Consider the following 20,063-nt stretch of genomic DNA (forward strand, 5'->3'; position numbering starts at 1 on the left):
TTGTTTGGATTCTCAATTCGATTTTTAAGTCTTCGTGTACGAGAATTTTCTCTTTTGTTCGATATGTCAATGATTTATAAAAAAAAGTTTTCATATTGAAATGTTTTGAAAAATCAGTTTTTATTTCACTTTCATTTACGAAAATATTATTCCGAATCATGAAATCTTTTGTAATAATTCAGTTTTCTTATTTTGTGCTACAAAAATTAAATATTTCTGTGGTAAAATTACTCCGAGATTATCTTTATTCAAGTATCCCATAAGCCAATCAAATAGTATTTGGGAAATTATTTGATTTCCAAAGAAGTCATTATTGGGGTTCTTTTATAAAAAAGTGAAATGAATTATCATGTTTCATTAAACGAAGATGAGGAAATATTGTTAATGAAAGATTATATTGCAGAAGATGAAAAGCCTCCATCAAATATCAAACGTTTGCTGTTTATATTTTTTTCAAAGAGCCATTTCAATTGTATAAAAGCAATAAGTGATTTTTCTGGTTACGGAATGGTGATTAACGCAATTATAGGGACTGGATTTTTCGGTTGAAAAGTTGAAATTAGATTCTTTATTCAATGGTTTTATGTTTACAAAAATAAAATGTATTTTCCAGCAATACCACATACGTACTATCATTCAGGACTTATATTTTCTCTGCTAATGACTTTCTTTTGCAGTGTGTTTTCTGGATTGAGTGCTATATGGGTTTGAAATTTCTAAAAATACTATTAGTAAAGATAAAAAAAAATTTTTTTTTTCTTTTAATTTTAATTTTCGTACAAGACGCTTGACGTTGTAGCAAGAGCAAGAGGATACTCATATTCAAAAGAAAATGGAGCTTTCCACACATCAAATTTAAACAAATTTACTTATAAGCGCATCGAATTTTCAAAATTTGCATTCATTTTCACAGGAAAGTGGGGACAAATCGCTTGCGCAATCATACTCTGCTGCTATTGCTTTGGGACGCTTTGGGCATATTGCTCAGTGTTTTCGTCAACAACAGCCAATTTAATGAGTCGTTACATTCTTTCATCTTCACAAGAATGCATCATTGAAAGTGATCCAACTTCACAATGCAGGCTCGTTTATTCATTGTGCGTGGTGTTTTTTGCTGTTTGCGTAAGCATCCTTCAGATATTCGAGCTTAGCAAGATTAGCTTTGTTCAAGTCTTTTTCACAATCTATCGTTTTGTGGCTTTTACTCTAATTGTTGTTTCGTGCATTATATCTTTTGCATTCAGAGGGTCGCCATGGACAAAGGACCCGTCTCTTCCGAACTGGGCGTCGTTTCAAATGGCAGGATTTCCGACCCTCTTTTCTTCGGCTTCTGTAGCGCTCAACTGTGCATTTAACATCCCTGGTATATTGACTCCTCTGAAATCAAAGAAAAATGCCGGCAAGGCAGCAATTGGTGCAATCGCAACCTCGGCGCTGATCTACGGCAGCGTGGCCTCAATCATAGCGCTAGCGCTGGGGCCGGACGTGCTGCAGTTTGTGATGCTCAACTGGGCGATGTTTGGGAAGAAGGGGTTTGAGCCTTTGGCGAGGGCAGGGGGAAGTGCAGAGCAAGGCTTGGTTCAAGGATCGTGGTGGTCGAATATCATAAAGATTGTTGTGATGCTGTTTCCGATGATGAGCACGCTTTCGTCTTTCCCTATCACTGCAGGCACTGTCGGCTTTTCTCTGCTGTCTTCGCTTCCAGTCAGCTTTCAAACCAAGTTGGGAAAGGCTGGTCCCATCATCTTCCGATTTGGCGTTTCTGTCATTCCTTTTATCTTGGCGATTTTATTCCCTGTGTTAGGGTTCATCATACAGTTCTCTGGGCTGTTTGCCATTGTTTTGATATCGATCATACCTCCGCTGTTTGAGATAATTTCGAAGCGGAAGTGTGGAATGGAGCAAAGGACTCCATATTCTGGCTGGTGGTCGCATGATGTTGTTTGTGTGATAGCGCTTGTATATGGCGTTGGAACATTCATTTATTCGTTTATCCAATTTGTTATGCGTGCTGCAAGAGGTGAAACAGGAGGGAGTGCACATTAGATTGAAATCACTTCATATGAAAATATTTATATTTATTGATCATATTTGTTTATGCTTTTGATGACTTTTATGTTATCTGACAAGGATGTTCATTTTTCATTGAGAATGAGCATTCATTTGGAGTGTACTGTTAATTGGAAATATTATTAATTTCTAATTCTATGCTTGCAACGGTCGTTTTTTGTTTCTCATTTTTGTTGGATTGATTATTTCTCAAACGTTTTAATCTTTAAGTCCAGATATATATTTTCATGGCTATTATTTCGTGAGTTTTGAGCGATATTATTTTTCATTTTGTAGCTGGTTGCTTGTTTTCTAATATTTATAGTAGATTCATTTTCATTTTAAAAATATGTAAGTTCAAGTGGAAAAAAATAAAAATAAAATATTTGTATAGCATTAACAATGAATTTTTTTCTTATTAATAAATATTTTTCATGATAATAAATTTAATGAACATCATTAACATATTTTTAAGCATGCTCATTAATCAAAATGTGTTTTGTCTCAGTTTTTTTAGAAGAGGAAAATATCTATTATCTAAATTATTTTTCAGATCAGTGCCAATTAAACGCATCATTTTCCATGAGTTCAAAGGGAAGCGGAAGCGGCTTAGATTCACTAGATGAAGAAGAAAGAAGTATTGAGCAATGGAGAATTAAGAAATTAGTAAAAACATTGGAGAATGCAAAGGGAGAAGGAACTAGCATGATTTCTCTTATTTTGGCACCAAAAACTCAACTGTCACAAACTCAAACTATGCTTACAGAAGAATATGGTACAGCATCAAACATCAAAAGTAGAGTTAATCGATTAAGCGTTCTTGAAGCAATTGTGTCAACTCAACAACGTTTGAAGCTTTATAACAAATGCCCACCAAATGGACTGTGCATTTTCTGCGGAACAATTTCTACAGACAAGGGGCCAAAGAAAATCACAATTGATTTTGAACCATTCAAACCAATCAACACTTCTCTCTATTTGTGCGATAACAAATTCCACACTGAGCCGCTTGGAACTTTGTTGGAATCAGATGACAAGTTTGGTTTCATTATTATGGATGGTAATGGTGCGTTATTTGGGACATTGCAAGGAAACACACGAAACATCATCACCCAGTTTACTGTTGATTTGCCAAAGAAACATGGGCGTGGAGGACAGTCTTCTGTTCGTTTTGCACGTCTGAGAATGGAAAAGCGTCACAATTATGTGCGTCGAGTTGCAGAAGTTTCAGTTCAATGCTTTATCACAAATGACAAAGTTAATGTTGCTGGACTTGTTCTTGCAGGTTCTGCTGATTTCAAGACTGAGCTTTCTCAGAGCGAGACCTTTGATCAGCGTCTCCAAGCCAAAATTATTAAGATTGTTGATGTTGCATATGGAGGAGAGAACGGATTTAACCAGGCTATTAATTTGGCTTCTGATACATTATCAAACGTCCATTTTGTGCAAGAAAAAGCACTTCTTCAACAATATTTCGACGAAATCGGACAAGATACTGGAAAGTTTGTGTTTGGAATCCGTGATACAATCGCAGGATTAGAAATGGGAGCAGTCCAAAAATTAATTATGTGGGAAAACCTGGACGTTGATAGAATTGAGCTGCGACATCCGACGACTGGGGATGTTTCGGTTGTGTATCTTACTCCAGCGCAACAGAAGGATCCTTCGTTCTTCCATGAAAAAGGAGTCGAGCTGGTGCTTGTGTCAAAAGAGCAGCTCACAGACTGGTTCGTGCTGAACTACAAGAAATATGGATGCACTCTTCACTTCGTTACAAACAGAAGCAGCGAAGGCTCTCAATTCTGCAGAGGGTTTGGTGGAATTGGTGGGTTGCTGAGATACAAAGTTGACTTTTCAACACTTGATGCCCATGAGTCTTTTGGACTTATGGATGACGATGAGGCTGTTGGATCTTCTTCATCATCTTCTTCAACATCTGTAGCTTCATCCACTGCAGCTGATGCTGGCTTCTTTGGTGACGAAATTATGGAAGAAAATCCATTTGATGATGATATTTCATCGTATTTTTGAAATATCAATGGATGTATAGTCATTTCTTTCTGATAGTTGTGATCTACAAAGCGCAATCTATTCCGATGAAATTATTATCACGTCACTTAATTATTTTTCTCATGAGAAATTTAAAGTGCTTTGAATTTTGATTCTCTAAAAAAAACTGAAAAAAATTAAGATCTTTCCCAAAAATATATTTCTGTTTTTTGTGATGCGAAAAGTTTAAAAACAGTTAAACTGATTGTATACATAAATCATGTCTTGATAATATTTTAATCTTGAATTTAATGAACGGGCTTTTTTACTTGTGTTTAGTTTCTATTGGGTTTTCTCAACGCTTTTCTCCAAGGCGAAATGTATTCTCCCCAAAGATGCAGGAAGTTCTTGATTGCGATGGATCATGCAAGCAACAGTTACACGATTGCATTGAGAAAGCTAGTGATATTTGCATGCCTATTTGCGGAGTTCAAGTTCGCGATAGAAAGAATTTGACTGGGATAAATGCAACAGTTGGGGAATGGTTCGACTGCTACACAGATTGCACAATTAACACAGCTATAAAATGCTTTATTAAATCAAGCGAATGCCTATATGATTGTAAGCTCCCCAAAAAACCAGACGAACCACAACCAGTTCCAGAACCGCTTCCAGAGCCACTTCCAGAGCCAATGTCGCGTAGAAATGCACAATTTCCCGATCCAAATAGCATGCGACGTCAATTTTTCCAAGATGCGCAACAGGATCAACGCTTTAACAGACCATCTTCGAATAATGCCCTCTGTTGCTCATTGTCTCCCTGTTACAATCCTTGCCTTTATGGCTTAAGTGGATCACCAAATGGAAATTTCAATAGAATGAATGAAGACTACAGCGATGACGATGATGGCATGTCTTTGTGGTTCGGATTTCCAGGATATGGCTTTGGAGGGTTCCCAGGCTTTGGATTCGGAGGATATCCTGGTTTTGGAGGATTTCCTGGATTCGGGTTTGGTGGATTTCCCGGATATGGCTTCGGAGGATTCCCTGGCTTTGGATTCGGAGGATTTCGTCCCGGATTCGGAATCTGGTAAATTAGATAATGAGAAGTTATAAAAACAATAATACGAAGAATAAGAGGATTCTTAAGATAAATATTTTTCTTCCTTTCAAAATGAGCAAAGAATAATTCACACTTGATTTTTTTTTTACAAATAACATTCAATTCATATTCGTTGAATAATAGTCAAGTTCTGAATTCTGTATATTGAAAGTGTGAGATGAGTGAATTGTTAGATAAAATGAGATTTACAATAATAGTGTGAGATACAAAGATTCAAGAAGAATGTGCATAAGCTTCTGCATGCTTCTGCTTAATTGAAGAAAAGTCGAATGGAAGACGCTTAGTACGAATTATCTGCTTAATTGGTGCTTGAAGTGCAATTATGGTGAAACAGACAAAGTAGATGACCAAAATAAATGGAATCACGGGGATGTCAAAAATTGGAAAGAACACAAGAAAATGCACTGTTAAAATTCCTGCCATGCTTTTTTTCCAAAATTTAAACTCAGGAAGCTGACTAATAAAAGGTCTATATTCATCACTTCCTGATTGACTTGCAGCTGGGGTGTCTGCAGCAGCTCCAGGAAGAATTAACTCTAAAGCAATAAAGGAAAGGAAAACACATTATAAAATAAAACTCAGTTTGACATAATATTTGCGTAGAAAATCAATCACAACCTCCAGTAAAATCTTTATCAATTGGATCATCTGGAGTGAAAAAACGAACAATCAATGCAATCTACAAATTTCGAAAAAGCGATAAAGAAAAAGATGAAAAAACGTTAATCAAAAAACATGCACTGGCACTTTTAACAAAATGAAGCAAACCTCTGAGATTGCCCAAAAATATGTGATAAAATAAAATCCTTTCTTCAACACAAACACCTGCGACAAAAGAACATAAAATAAAAAAAATATTTTAATATACTGTTAATAAAAAAAAATTTATGATTTTTTAGCAAACCCTAAGATAATAAATCAATATCAAAAGAATGAAAACAGTCCATCGCAAAGCATATTTATTTGTCAATTGATCCATTATAAATTGTGGACGTAAGTATTTTAAAAGCCCTGAAATTTGTGTTCTCCCTTTGGATTCAGATGATGAAAACGAATTCATGCAAAATTCTTGATGAAACAAATTAACGAAAAATGTTAAGGGTTATTTTTTGTTATCAGAAAATTATATTCTTTTCTAGTTGCAAATTATTCATACCATTTTTTTAAAACAAGAAAACCAAAAAAACACCACAAGAAAAAATAAATTGGGAAAACTGTGAAAAGTTGTTTGTTTCTTTTGTAAATTGCTCAGTGAAACAGATTGTTGGGGGCCTAACGTTGCTTTATATTTGTATTTATTCCTCAATAAAAATTCAAAACCATCATCTTTGAAAGGTGCAATGTCAATTATCACTGCTTCACCAATTCCTTCAGTAAGTGTTACATCATCTCCATCCAATATCGATTCCATAATAACTTCATCTTTTCCCTCAACACAGGCAACTTTTGCTGACACATCTCGAAAGACTCCTCAAAAACAACATTTGAAATTTACTTCTTCAGATAAGAAGTTAAGAAAAAGGGAAGTGTCTTTACCTCCACTTCATCAACATCCAGCATCACTATCATCATCTATTTCTACTTCTTCATCGACTCATGAAACTTTGCCTTTGGGGCATGCATCTTTTTCTTCGCGCAGTCTTCCTTATAATACTTCGAATTGGTTGTCTCAGACTGCTCCCGCAAGCCTTAGCGCTTTTTCTCCATTGCCAGTAACAGCTGTGAATTTTGGGCTGTCTTCAGTGAAATATTCAAATAAAAATCATTCAAAACGAACAATAGTTGAAATACAAAAAGAATTATCGCACGAACAATCAGAAAAATCATCGGGATTGAATCCGTCTTTTCCTGTTATAACGCCTTCGACTTTCCAGTCACCCACATTAACGCGCCAGTTTATACCACATGCTGGATCAAAATCAATAAGACCAAATACTACCACTGGCTCTTTTAAATATCACTACTCTTATCCATCTCAAGCTTCTTCAACGCCTCCTATAATACCTTCTTCGACAAGTATCATACGAAGTGCAGGACCAGTAACAGCTACGAATTCTCCTCATTCACCACACAGCTCCATTCGTTATGAAACATCTCACCAACACACTCAAAATCATCGAATCTATGAGCCACCAACAATGTTTTCAAAACCGCGCGCTTCACCCAAGATGACATCATCGTCATTGGACACACCTGGTACAGGAGTTAATGAAATTCAACCGAATCAAAATAACAGGTTTGTGCTGATGGAATTCGGCTCTTCGCCCAAAGATGCTCCCAAGGACAGTCCTTTGCACACGACCTACCAGGCAGGGCATCACAATCAAAGAAGGCTTTCATTGAAAAGTTCGTCTGACATGAGCCCGAACATGCTTCCTGTGCGCCCTGCTCCAGCTCGCTATTCAGTCGGAGCTCCTCCGTCCTCTCCCACCTCTTCCTTTGGCTCTGCTCAAACCAATCACTCACATTCTTCTTCAATCACTCATTCCACGCAAAAGAGACAAGAAAAAACACTTCAACATGATCCACTTGCTTCCCCACAAAAAGCAGCTGACTCACTTTCATCATCATCTTCAGCAGCAGTGACTTGTCCTTCACCTTCTTCTTCTCCCATTTCTTCTTCTTCTTCTTCTCCCACTTCTTCTTCATTACAGCCACCATCATTAAATGCTGCTGAGGCCTCAGCAACATTTTCTGCAGACGAAACATCCAATTCACAAACACAACATTCACAGCAACTGCCTTCACAGTCAAATACACAACTGTCATCTTCTCAAAATACCCCTCAAAAAGCGTCTGATTCTCAGTTGTTGGAATTTCCTGAGTGCTTGCCTGACAAAAGCAATGAAAGCAATGACAGACAAAATGTTAATGAATCAGAAGAATGTGGTTGTGGTAGCGATGAAAAGATAATGATGTCACAACAAAGTCACGAAGCCTTAAACACTGAAGATAAGCAACTGCCCAATGAAGCATCTTATCCTTCTATTTCATCTACTGTTACTTCTGCTTCAGAACAGAGCATTGAACAATCAGCAGCACATGATGTTCCTCTTCCAACAGCATCTGCCTCTAATTCCTTTTCTGCAGCGTGCCCTTTGCTTCTGTCTTCATCTGCTGATGAAGGAAATTCAGTGAATACTTCGATCGAACAGCAGAATGATGGGACAGTGCTGGGTGTTGCAGAGAACATCGCTTTGCAAACAGAGCAAATGAGGCAAACGTTGGCGTTGCTTATGGAAGATAGCAATTGATGATAGACTAATTCATCGTTGTTAGAAAATTTCTCATTTCATATTTTGTGCAAAAGCTATTTATATGTATATTAAAGTTTCCTATTGTATTGCTCATTGCTGGATAACTGACAAGTGATTGAAAGCTGCTAAGCATTTGACAATTTTTTTTTGAATTATTTGCATGATGATGAATCAGCCTAAACTTTGTGTGTATAAAAAGTTTTCTTCTTCTTTTTTAACTTAAAGTCTTATCAATTATCTGTTTCACCAACCTGATTAAAACTCTTTCATTCAAAGTTTTCACTAATCTCAATTTCGCACTTCAAAATATTTGCTCTAATTTTTTAAAGTTCATTCATTTCTTTTCGATTTGCATTGAAGCGCTACACTTTTTTTCGTTTGTTTCCTTTTTAGTTACATTTATATGTACTTTTATTTAAATAACTTTTAAAGTTCATTTCGTTGATTTGCCTTTTTTGATGTTTCGTTTGTTTTTACTTTCATTCTTGAAAAATTATTCATTCACATGATTTTTGACTTTCTATGATGTATTTGATTGCACGATCATCTGGTGTTAAATTGCTCACAAAAATTATTTGTCATTTTTGTCTGTTGCTATTGCTGTTGTTATTACTACTTTTATTGTTATTATCACATGCACAATTCACAAAAAGAACATCTGCTCAATTGTTATTCCTCGTTCTGAACCGAATAAAATATTGAACTCACAAGATGATTTTCCATAAATGAAAAAAAAAATACTAAAACAAACACATAGTTTATTTTCCCATTGGTAATTATAAGTTGTGAATATCAAAAAAGTGCTTTCAATATGAAAACATAGTAGTGAACGAAGAGAAAAATGCTCAAAAGCTTTTAAAACAAGATATATAAAGTGTGAAGTAATGTTCGATCAATTGATCGTTAACTCAGAAATTTCTTTTTTTAAAAACTGCTAGGAAGGAAAATAACGACATGCCTCAACAAAAATACTTAATCAAAGCAAATCAATAAACAAAATTAAAATTGTAATTCTTGAAATAAAACAGAAGATTTACAATATTTGAAGAAATATTTTCTAGTATAACAGCTGCAAAAAAACGAGCTTTCAAGACTTTTCAGTTCAAAATTAAAAAAAAAATAATTAGAATAATTATAAAATAAGAATAAAAAAATAAATAATGAATAATCAAAAAATGAACAAGGATAACTGAAACAATGAGCAGATGAAAAACAAGATAAATACCATAAAACAAAGTGGGAAAGAAGAAACCATTTCAAAAGAAGAAACATTTGCAAACGTAAGATAATATATCAATCAAATAAAAAATATGTATAAATCCATCCCACCTGAAATTAAAGTACAACTCTATTTTTCTTCTGTTATTCAGCTGCCTTTTTGTCAGCACGCTTCGTAATCTGATCCAAAATAGCTTGCGCAGCACTTGACTTCGGCAAGGCTTTTAATAGCGTCTCTTTAGCCGGATCCTCCTTCCGCTTCTTGATTCTGCGGTGTGCTTGCTCCTCCTGCCGCTTCTGCACAAGCTCAGCAACATAGCTGTTTGCAGATGCTGCTCTTCTATACGGACTGATATGTTGAATGGGTTGTTCTGGTTGTATTGGCTGTGCTGGTTGTATAGGCTGTTCTGGCAACTCCGACTTCGCCTTGACGCTCGCCTTCTTTCTTTCCTTCTTTGTTTTCTTGAGGTATTTTTCCATCGGAGTTTCTTTCTTCTTTTCTCGCCAATCACTTTTCTCTTCGACAGAAAACAAAGCGCGGTTAATCCGCTCGCCTTCTTTTGCCTCTTCTTCCAGAGACGACTCAAACGGAGAATAGCTGCTTATTTCTATTGCTTGTGCAGTCAGGCTGTCCTTCTCTATCGCTTGCATCACATCAACACTGGGCTCACCTGAACCAACTTTCCGATTATTTGACACCTTTTCATCTTCATTTGATCTTTTATCTAGAGCAATCGATTCATTTTCACTCTTTTTCCCCGCACCAAAAGAATTCCTTCTCGATATCTGCTTACCAGAAAGCTTCTCGCCTCCAGAAGAAACACCTGTCTGCATTTGTGATTCTTTTTGGCTTTCAGCTTTTTCGATTTTAGATTCAATGGATTTTATCATCTCTTTTTGTTCTGTTTGCAGAATTTTACTTTCATCTTTCATTTCAAGCTTCCCCGTGTCTTCTTTAATATCCACCGAATTCTCTTGGTTTGAAGAGCGAACAGACCGTTTTTGAGTTCTTGGCTGTTTTGGTTTCTTTTGTGCAATTTTACCTGAGCGTGTTTTAGTTGTTCTAATTGTTGGGCTGACTTCTTTGTGTTCTTTCGTCTCATCCGCCTTTTTCGGCTCCTCTGAATCTTTCTTATCCGTCTGGATGTTTTTCGGTTCATCGTTTTTCTCGTTCTTTTCAGATGCTGTTGTTTGACCTTTCATTTCTCCTTCAGCATTCACAAGCTGAATCATGTCGCGAACAGCCTTCGTCACAAAAGTCACTGCGTTGATAAGAGATTCAACCGTCGAGCTATCAAAAGCACCGAGTGATGCTGGAGGCTCCATTGGCAGTCTATTGAATGAGGATGAAGATCGTTGTGTGTTCGGCGTCTGAAGATTGGAAGTGGAATTTTGTGAAGCATCAGAAGCAAAAGATGATTGTGAAGATGAAGAAGAAGATGGATCAGATGACGTGAGCAAAGAGGTAGAGGAAGAAGAACTTTGTAATGGTGATTTTGAAAAAGAAATAGAATTAGGAATTCGAAGAGAAATGGAAGAAGGCGAAGACTCTTGTTCAGCTAATTGCGAATGCGATGATGTGTCAGGCGAAGAGAATTGAGTTTTTGCAAGCGGAGAATTAGAGCTGGAAGGAGTTGCAGTGAAAGAAGATGGCTTAACCTGAACGTCTTTCAAATCTTGTTCAGAAGACATTTTTTGAGCAGATTCAAATGGAGCACCAAGCAGATTGGGTGTTTTGATATCAGATAATTTTGGTGTTTGCGTCTGATTTGAAATTTTTTGTTCTTTCGACTGTAAATTTCTCATTCCTAGAATTTTCTCAAGGAATTTTTTCTTTTTTGGAAGAATGAAGTGAGGTGAGCTGGCAGATGAAGTGAATGGAGCTGAAGCAGATGAGGCAGAAGAGTCATCTGAAGTGCGAGTGAATGAGGATGTGACGTGTAGCAGAGGCTGAGTCTGTGAAGTGGAACAAGATGGTGATGAAGAAAGACCACGCTGAGAAGAAAAGAGATTCTGCGAATATGAAGAGAAAGGGTTTTCAGAAGATGAAGTGTTTGACTGTTGAAGTGAAGAAGGGAAGAAAGAAGATATCGGCCGATGATCGCGCAGCTGCGAAGCAGAAGACTCAGGCAGTGAGTATGAAGAGAGGGTAAGTTTAGTTGCTTCTTCCGAAGGGACAGTAAACGGGTGTGTGAATTGCAGGCTTTTAAAGGAAGAAGCGGCAGACTGAGGATATGGCAAGCGGGAGAACTGCGAGCTTGGTGAGGGCTTCTGGAAGAACGGCGCCGTCAGAAGCGGCAGCAGCACGCGCGCGTCTGAAAAAGCCGGGTCCAGCAAGTGGAACTGGTCGATCCACGCCGCCGGGCGCGGGAAGAGCACGCGGCGCAGATCGGAGTCGCTCAGCTGCCGCCCAACTTCGCCCAGAAACTGCAGCTCCTGCGAGTCGGCGGAGCATTCGGCCTCAGACACGTCCCGAGAGTCGATATACTGCACCGCCCCGCTGTCGTACTTGCTGTCCCGCGCCTTCCGGTGCATGTTCCGCTCTTTTCGGAGAAACTTCTTCTTCTTCTTCGCAGACAGTGAATCGGATGCTTTGTTCCCTCCGCTCCGAGTGCTATATGAAGGCTCTGAAGTAGCAGCTGCCGCTGCTGCAGCCGCTTTCTCCATAAACTCCTTCTGCAAGCTCTGCAATGACGACAAACACTCCTGCTTTTTGTCCTCCTTCACGCTTATCCGCCCTTCGCTGCAGCTGACGATGCTTTTTGGGCTGCTGGCCGTGTTGTTAATGATGACACAGCTGTCGCTCTCTCCTTCTTCTTCACCTTCACCTTCGCCTTCTCCGTCACCTTCAATGTCGCCTTCAACTTCCCCCTCACCTTCACCGTCATCATCTTCATCACCGTCTCCCTCATCCGCTGAGCTGTCCTTTTCTGCGCTGCTGTTAGCGTCCGATGAGTACTCGCTTTCAAGGCTGTCTTCCAACTCCGTTTCGGTAAGTTCTTCGCTTTTTCTTTTCCTCTTTTTCTTTTTCTTTTTCTTTTTTACCAATTCGTCAATGTCCGCATCGGCTTGCTTCAGCGCGTCTTTTCCTTTTTCTCTTCCTTCATTAATTTTCGTGCTGTGATCACTTTTTCCGCTGTTTTCTCTCGATGCTTTTCCGGTGTTTTGCTTAGGTTTTTTCTTGTCTTTTGTTTTTTTTATGCGAACGTCAATACCATGTGCAGCTCTCATATGTCGAGTGTATTTCACTCGAACATCGAAAGCCTTTTCACAATTTGGAACATCACAGCGAAATGGAAGTTCTCCGGTGTGTTGTGCAACATGTTCCATAAACTTCACTTTTGTGGGAAAGAACTGATTGCAACCTTCCCAGGTGCAGTGATACATGTTACTCCTTGAATGCGTTTTCATGTGTTCCTCCAATTCCTTTTGCGTCGCGAATATTTTGTAGCATCTCATCTTCGGACATCTGAAAACATCATCTTTTTTTTCCATCTTTTGGGAAGAAATCCTCCTTGAAGACCTTAGAAACGGCAATGAAGGAGTAGTATTAGCATCTTTGTTTTCGTATGATTGTTTTCCATTTGTTTTTTCAGGATTTTTTTCTTCCAGTTGTTCATTAGATGAAAATCTTGTATTTTCTTTATAAAAAAAGGTACTTTGCGCAGAATTGCTGGCTGTTTTGATATCATTAGCATCCGATTCTTTGCCCACTGATTGCCTGTCATATGGCCTTTCAACTGAACCTGTCTGAAGCAAGCCATCATGCTCCGCTTTCTCAAAAGGCGAACTTATTTGCTCATCCTCCTTTAAGCCATCAGTGTCAAATCTTAATTGGGGTATTAAAATATCAGGTTTTTTCAAATTTTTTTTATTTTCATGTATTTCTTCCCCTATTATTTGCTCAATTTCTTGCTCAGTCATTTAAACCCAATCTCTTTGAAGAAAGATCTTAATATGCCGTGTGATGGGCGGGATCACAAGTGATTGAAGTCAAACGGACTCTGAAGTTGTTTTTTTAACATATCACCTTATGGAGATGCTTTATTTCAGATTCATAAAAACAAAAAGAATGTAATTATTACGAACAATTGTAACAATCACATGAGAAACGGTTTTGACATGGAATGTCAAAATCATGTTTTTTTGTTTATTTTTGAGAATCACTAAAATTTGGATATTTTCTATATTTTGTTCAATTAATAGTTGAATTTGCTATTAATATTCAATAATTATTTCAAAAAAATTTTCTGAAGAATTTTTCTTCAAATAAATGGCTTTCAAAGAATATTTGTTCGTAAAAATATATGTAAAGAAATATTAATACAATTTTCGATTTCGATAATGTTGAAGAATTGGATATTTGATAAACTGAGAAAAAGAATCCAATCATGTTGCCATTATAATATAATTTTTGTTTAAAATTTTTAAAACTGATTTTTGTTGCAAACATTTCTGACAAATCGAAATTTTTATTGGTTATTTGTCAATAAATTAATATACCTATTTGACAGAATTTTTTATGTTAAAAAAAGGAGATATTATAAGCAATAACTGAATTTTCATCATTGTTCACTTTTTGAAAAGCAAAGCAAAATGGAAGGAACAAAGCATTCTTCAATACCTTGTAAGTTTACATTAGCACAAAAGAAATTTCATGGCAGAAAAAAACAAATTGTTCCCGAACTTATGATTCCAATTTCTTCAAAATCAATGTCTTTGCAGCCTCATAATAAAGAAAACTGCATTTCACCAAGACAAACCGATTGTGAACTTCAAAGAAAAAGCGTATCACCTGTACTATTGCAAAGAAAAAATCAATCACGATCTGTTCTAGAAAATAATTATTCAAATAGATATTTTTCTCCTATACGACCGTCATATTTTCAATTTCAAGACAAGTTACCGCAAACAGATCTTCCTGGCAATAAATTTAAAAATAACGTTCCAAATTTATCCTTGTTATCAACCGAAAAAGAGAATATAAGCTCCATGATATTAAGCAAGCAAAGTTTTTCAGATTTGTGCGCGAAACAAGACATAACAGACAACAAGGAATACAATTCATTTCAAAATGAAGAATTATTGTGTTGCACTCCAAAAAGTTTTTGTGATTTTCCTTTTGTGGATTTATTTCAAACACACCAATTGTCGCAGGAGCCAAAATTTTCCGCTTTTACGGAAGACCCCGAAGAAAATCGTGTTATGAATAACATTTTGTCATCATCGATTCGTGTAATGCCGCAGTTAAATACAATTGGTTCATTAAATTACAACGAAAAAGAATATTTAACAGAAAGATATTTTTCTGATGAAAGAATATCTGACCTTCTTGATGCCTCTCCATATAAATCAGATCACAACGAAATAAAGCCAAAAGAGGAAGATTCATTAATTAGTGACAACGAGTCAGGCAAAGAAGTAAAATCGCAATCATTCACATATTCAGATGAAGATCATGAGTGCAATGCCAGTGAACTTTTTTCAAAAAAAGTCGTATATGAAGCTTCTGCAAATGATGAAATGTTTCGAAAAAGTCAAAGAGACATAGAAATTGAGTCAAAAACAGAAAATGACGAAAAAACAATAGAAAAATCAACTGAAGATAGAAAGAGAATGATTGAATCAATTAAAAACGATTGGAAACTCCGAAAAACACAAGAATTATTCGCAAACCAAATGAAAAAAAGGATTGCAAAGCAAAAAGATCAGCAAATGCAGCTTAGCACAGAGAGGAGAATGGAAAGAGAACGGATGGCACAGTTAAAGGAAATAGAATCGCAGAGACTGAACGAAATGTCACTTCAGAAATGGAGAGGTCTGCTGAAAATAGGAGAAAAAGGAGAGAAGAAAGGAAGGAGAAGGAGAAGGGGCAGACGGATATTCAACAAGGAAGGAGAGGAAGATGATTTTTATGAAGAGGATGATGAAATTGAAGAGAGTGAAGACTCAGACAAAGACAAGAAAGAGACCAAAGAAGAGAAAAACGATGCATCAAAAAAGAATAGTACGCTCTTTGCGGATGAATCAATAGCAACGCTGCTGACACATTCCCTAATTACTCCCTTGTCATCTACAACGCCTTTGCCCCAGTCGCCTCTGCCGTGTCCTCTCACTCCACCTGCAATCTCAGGAACTCAAATGTTATTTTCTTATGGAGCAAGTCGGATAACAACACCGAATAAAAGAGAACAAGGTTCAAAAGTTAGAAACTCTCCTTCAACTTGTGCTGCCAATCCAAACTCAAATTCAACTTCTTTAACAGATCGCACTCCAAAATCGGCAAGAGCAATTAATAAAAGTGAAGGGCAAGTTCATCATTATCCAATTTCTGCGTTTCAAACGGATGAAGCAGAAGGATTCGTTTTTCAGAAGATTGCTTCCGATTCTAATTCAACCAGAACTCCTACACCCGGTGACGATTCTTCAAAGGCTGATGTGCTTAATACGCCCCGGCGCAGCTCATCTCCTTTCACATTCAGATTGAGCCACCAGAGTCCCATTGACTGTTCAGGTGATCGCACTTCTCATTTGTCTTCTTCTTCAACATCTTCTTCTTCTTCTAATTCAAACATTACTGATTCATTGCCAATTCGACAGTCATTTGCTTTATCTCAAAACATCAAATCATTATCTCCTTATTCTTCTGAGAGTCTCGAAAATGATTCATTCAAAAGTCACTCGATCGAATCCATTCCGAAATTGTCTGCTTTGACAGAATGGCAAAGACCTGTGGACAGCTTTCCTTCTCAGAGAGGATTTGCAACAGCCTCAACAAGCAGAAGGAACTTCAGCAACTTTCACGTACCGTGGAGAATTAAAGAGCCACGAAGGGACATTTTGTGGCAACTGGAAACAGAACGGAAAAGGAAAGAAGAAAGAAAAGAGATGAAATGCAGAATGAATGGGAGTTTTGGCAGAGTAACATCTGATTCAAATGGCTGTGGAAGTGCAGCTGATAGCACTTTTGAACTACACAAGGAAAATGCGGATGGGTTTTCTGAACTTAAAAACGATAAAAATGGGGACTTGATTTCTCAAATGAAAGGAGGAAAAGAGGGAGGGCTGTCAGAATCTTCTGTTAGTCCTTCTTCTCCGTCTGTCTCCATGCGCAATTCTTCGTTTCTTTCACCAAATTCATTAAACAATTCACTTTCGCCAAGTCAAAGTGTTGGCTCTTCACGCCAAAGCCCAAGAAGTCCCACTTCGAGTTATGTGGAGCGCATCAAGTCTGCATACATTCAGTCCAGCTGGCCTTTTTCCTCAACATCGCCAGCTCATATGCCTTTCTCAATCTTTCCAGAATCTTCTCTTTCCTCAAACTATCCTTCTATTTCTTCACCAAGGTCACCCACATCTTCGCTATCTTCAACACATTCTCCTATACGTTATTCATCTTCTCCTTCACATGCGCTTCGTTCTCCTTTTTCTCGTCGCCGTTTTCAAATACCTCGCTCACCCAAAGATTTGCCTTACTTGCAGAATTGCTTCCCAGAGCAGACGGACGTTAGCCAACCGAGTAATGAGACTGAACATGGCGAAGCATCTAGCTCATCGGCTTCTTTGAAGCGGTCTTCCTCATCTCGTTCAACAGCAATTACACAGCAGCCAAGGGCATTCGTTGCCACAAAGCTTCCAGCCGACGTCATTCATACCAAGATGAGATTGTTTGATGCAGCTATCACAGAGTTTCTGAACAGCACAAAATGGGAAATGAATGAAGTTGCAGCATTGTTCCGATTGGGGCGTGAAGCTGGTCTTCTTCAGGATGCACTTCTGATTGATGTCTGCGAATCTCAAAGATTGGAGAATGAGTCATTTGCAGAGTCGACATTGGAAAGATCAAATGGAATGATGGGACAAATGAGCGATTCTTTTGATCAAACTCAAAAACCTAAGGAGTCAAGCGATTCTTCAACTACTGGCTTTGCTTCATCATCATCATCATCATCTTCTTCTTCTTCTTCTTCTTCTTCTTTTTCTTCTTCTTTTTCTTCTTCTTCTTCTTCTTCTTCTTCTTCTTCTTCTTCTTCTTCTTCTTCTTCTTCTTCTTCTTCTTCTTCTTCTTCTTCTCAAGATCAATCTTCAAAAACGACGCCTTCTCTTATTCTTGGCAGCTATGACATTGACAGCTGTCTCCAGCCTGATGAGTTTTCTGTTTTTTTAATGAAATTAGGTGTGCGAAGTGAAAAGATGAGAGAACAATTGTATTGGAACCTCACTCTGAGTGGAATAGAAATAGAGCGCTGTGCCCATGCTATTGGCGGGTGTGATGGTTTGCCTGAAGCAAAGAAGGATTCACATGCAACGTCGAATTCCCTTTTACCCACTTCATCGACAAGTGCTCTTCCTCATCCAGGGCATCATCTGAACAACATTCTGCTTCATCCTCTGCTGAAGGAATTATACAATAGAAGAACAAAAGAGCCATTGCTGGAAAACAGAAACACACCTGTCTCGGTTGTTGAGGTGATGCAATGGATTGAGAAGGAACATAAAAATACAAAATCTCGCTCAGGAAAAAATGAAGCAAAGAAAGAAAAAACAGGCAAGAAAGATTCTACTGAAAATGAAAGTTGTTCAAAACTGACTGAAGAAGAGAAAAACGAAGAAGAGAGAATTAGGACAGACATTGGGTTTCCGTTTGTAACACAACAGATGCATCTGACTCTGCGGAGACTTCTTTTGGTAATTTCATGTGTAGCTTTGTGTTCGCAAAAGGCAAGTGCAAAAATGGAAAGAGAAAAAGAAAGAAACCTGTTAAATATTGGTGAGAACGATATATCCCTCGATCAAGAATTTGAGCAGGAAGCAGATATTGAAGAAACAAAATCATCAGTTGCGCGCTTTACAAGTATTAAAAGTGACCGTTCGAATTCTGGAAGTACCACACCTTCTTCAAAAATTACTCGCACAGTTCTTCTTCCTCATATTCTTCCCGCGAATTTCATTCCATTTTCAGTAACTCGGTTTTTGTTCCGTTTGTTTTCACTTCGATATTCGAAAAAAGCACGAAAGCAAATCTTATCTGACTCGTTGTCTGCTTCAATGAAAGTAACAATTAAAGAAGAGATTGCTTTGACTGGTAGCAGCATCTCTTCTCTTCTGCATGATTTGCATCCATACATTGTGCAGGATGACTTGCTTGTGTTGATATCAGCTGTATTTCTTAAACACGATATCAGACGCAGTGGAATGCTAACGTTTACTGAACTGTTTGAGGGGATTAAGAGCGAGAGAGAAGGCAAAAGGGAAATGAAAAATTCAATTGGTGAATCAAAAGAATCAGCAGATGACAAAAATATGTCTGTGAATCATCACAGTGAAGGAGAAGCTGAAGAAATAGATTACACCCCAAGAGTGTTGATGACACTATGTGTTTTAATCAATCAGATCTGGCTGCGTGCGAATGAGGACTCAAAAGCTCAAAAAGCAACATTGAAAGATTCACTTTTAATCGAAAGAAACAGACGAAGAGATTCAGTGAGTCATTCGATTCGATTGAGTGAAACAACAAAAGAAAGCAACAAAGAATCACCAAAGATTTCTGATAATTCGAAGCTGGTGAAATCACCGCGGATGGGATATACTTCCCCAAAGAAAGCACGCTCAAGACCAACTCCGACTCAAGTGAAGAAAGCCAAAATTACAAATGAGAAAACTTTGCGCAGGAATTCTTCACATTCTTTTTCGAGACTGCGCCTTGCAGATCTCTCAAAGCCCTTGCATGTGGCATTGAAATCAACACCTTTCCGATTTGAGCCCAACAGTGATGAATATTATGGCAGATGGAGATTGATGGATCCACAGAGCTGCAGTATGATGAGCTGGCGCCGGAAAGAGGGCACAACTGGCATATTTGTGATGTGCGGGGAGGAGCTGGCAACGAGGAAGATTGTGGATATTGAGCTGCTTTTTGACAGGCAGCTGTGGAATGAGGCAGACGCAGCAGTGTGGTGGGGGTTGAATGGAGGGAAATGGAAGAGAAAATGGAGGAAAGAGCAATGGGCAGACAGAGAAATTGATGCGAATAAGAGGCTCCCACGAAGATATGGAAGGAAAACAACAGGAAACGGGAGAAAAGGAGAGCTAAAAGCAGAGAAAAGTATTAAACATGAAGAAGAAGATGATGATGATGATGAGCTGGAGGCTGTTCATATTGCCGAACCTGTTTTGAGTTATCTTGATTCATTGAAAGTTAAAAGCTCAATGGGCGGAGTATTTAGCTTCTGAATATCGCTTTATGAGGAAGTTGTTGAATTAAATATTTTCTATTCTTTTTTGAAAAATTTTATTTTTAATATAGAAAAGACCTTTTTCAAAGAAAGAAATAAATCACTCGCTTAATATGCAATATTTAGATATTTTTTAGGATTTCAAAAGTCAAATAACACGTTGCACAACGTATTTCATTTTAAAAATTGTGG

At 37.7% G+C, this 20,063-nt stretch overlaps 7 protein-coding genes across 7 annotated transcripts; 5 read left to right on the plus strand and 2 right to left on the minus strand.

Moving 5' to 3' along the window:
* Window positions 1–261: 261 nt before the first annotated feature.
* Window positions 262–2,449, plus strand: MONOS_10420 (putative Transmembrane protein). The gene is made up of 4 exons (XM_067862871.1): window positions 262–433; window positions 482–544; window positions 614–705; window positions 784–2,449. Exons 1-4 carry the CDS (start codon window positions 340–342, stop codon window positions 2,044–2,046), a joined length of 1,512 nt encoding a protein of 503 aa, XP_067731535.1. The 5' UTR covers window positions 262–339; the 3' UTR covers window positions 2,047–2,449.
* A 150-nt stretch (window positions 2,450–2,599) lies between these two features.
* MONOS_10422 (putative Eukaryotic peptide chain release factor subunit 1-2) lies at window positions 2,600–4,306 on the plus strand. The gene has a single exon (XM_067862872.1). The coding sequence runs from the start codon at window positions 2,632–2,634 to the stop codon at window positions 4,078–4,080; it is 1,449 nt and encodes a 482-aa protein (XP_067731536.1). The 5' UTR covers window positions 2,600–2,631; the 3' UTR covers window positions 4,081–4,306.
* A 3-nt stretch (window positions 4,307–4,309) lies between these two features.
* MONOS_10423 (uncharacterized protein) lies at window positions 4,310–5,303 on the plus strand. The gene has a single exon (XM_067862873.1). It carries the CDS (start codon window positions 4,350–4,352, stop codon window positions 5,130–5,132), a length of 783 nt encoding a protein of 260 aa, XP_067731537.1. The 5' UTR covers window positions 4,310–4,349; the 3' UTR covers window positions 5,133–5,303.
* Window positions 5,293–6,221, minus strand: MONOS_10424 (putative retrieval of early ER protein Rer1; the record flags this gene model as incomplete). Its single annotated transcript, XM_067862874.1, has 4 exons — window positions 5,293–5,697; window positions 5,780–5,840; window positions 5,930–5,986; window positions 6,066–6,221. 4 exons carry the CDS (start codon window positions 6,219–6,221, stop codon window positions 5,375–5,377), a joined length of 597 nt encoding a protein of 198 aa, XP_067731538.1. The 3' UTR covers window positions 5,293–5,374.
* A 280-nt stretch (window positions 6,222–6,501) lies between these two features.
* MONOS_10425 (uncharacterized protein) lies at window positions 6,502–9,156 on the plus strand (the record flags this gene model as incomplete). Its single annotated transcript, XM_067862875.1, has 1 exon — window positions 6,502–9,156. One exon carries the CDS (start codon window positions 6,502–6,504, stop codon window positions 8,413–8,415), a length of 1,914 nt encoding a protein of 637 aa, XP_067731539.1. The 3' UTR covers window positions 8,416–9,156.
* A 3-nt stretch (window positions 9,157–9,159) lies between these two features.
* MONOS_10426 (uncharacterized protein) lies at window positions 9,160–13,598 on the minus strand. The gene has a single exon (XM_067862876.1). It carries the CDS (start codon window positions 13,558–13,560, stop codon window positions 9,781–9,783), a length of 3,780 nt encoding a protein of 1,259 aa, XP_067731540.1. The 5' UTR covers window positions 13,561–13,598; the 3' UTR covers window positions 9,160–9,780.
* Window positions 13,599–14,874: 1,276 nt separating this feature from the next.
* Window positions 14,875–20,043, plus strand: MONOS_10427 (uncharacterized protein; the record flags this gene model as incomplete). Its single annotated transcript, XM_067862877.1, has 1 exon — window positions 14,875–20,043. The coding sequence occupies one exon, from the start codon at window positions 14,875–14,877 to the stop codon at window positions 19,867–19,869; it is 4,995 nt and encodes a 1,664-aa protein (XP_067731541.1). The 3' UTR covers window positions 19,870–20,043.
* Between the last annotated feature and the right edge of the window lie 20 nt (window positions 20,044–20,063).

The sequence above is a fragment of the Monocercomonoides exilis genome, assembly GCF_001643675.1.
Source record: "Monocercomonoides exilis strain PA203 chromosome Unknown scaffold11-1913109, whole genome shotgun sequence".
Classification (NCBI taxonomy): domain Eukaryota; phylum Preaxostyla; order Oxymonadida; family Polymastigidae; genus Monocercomonoides; species Monocercomonoides exilis.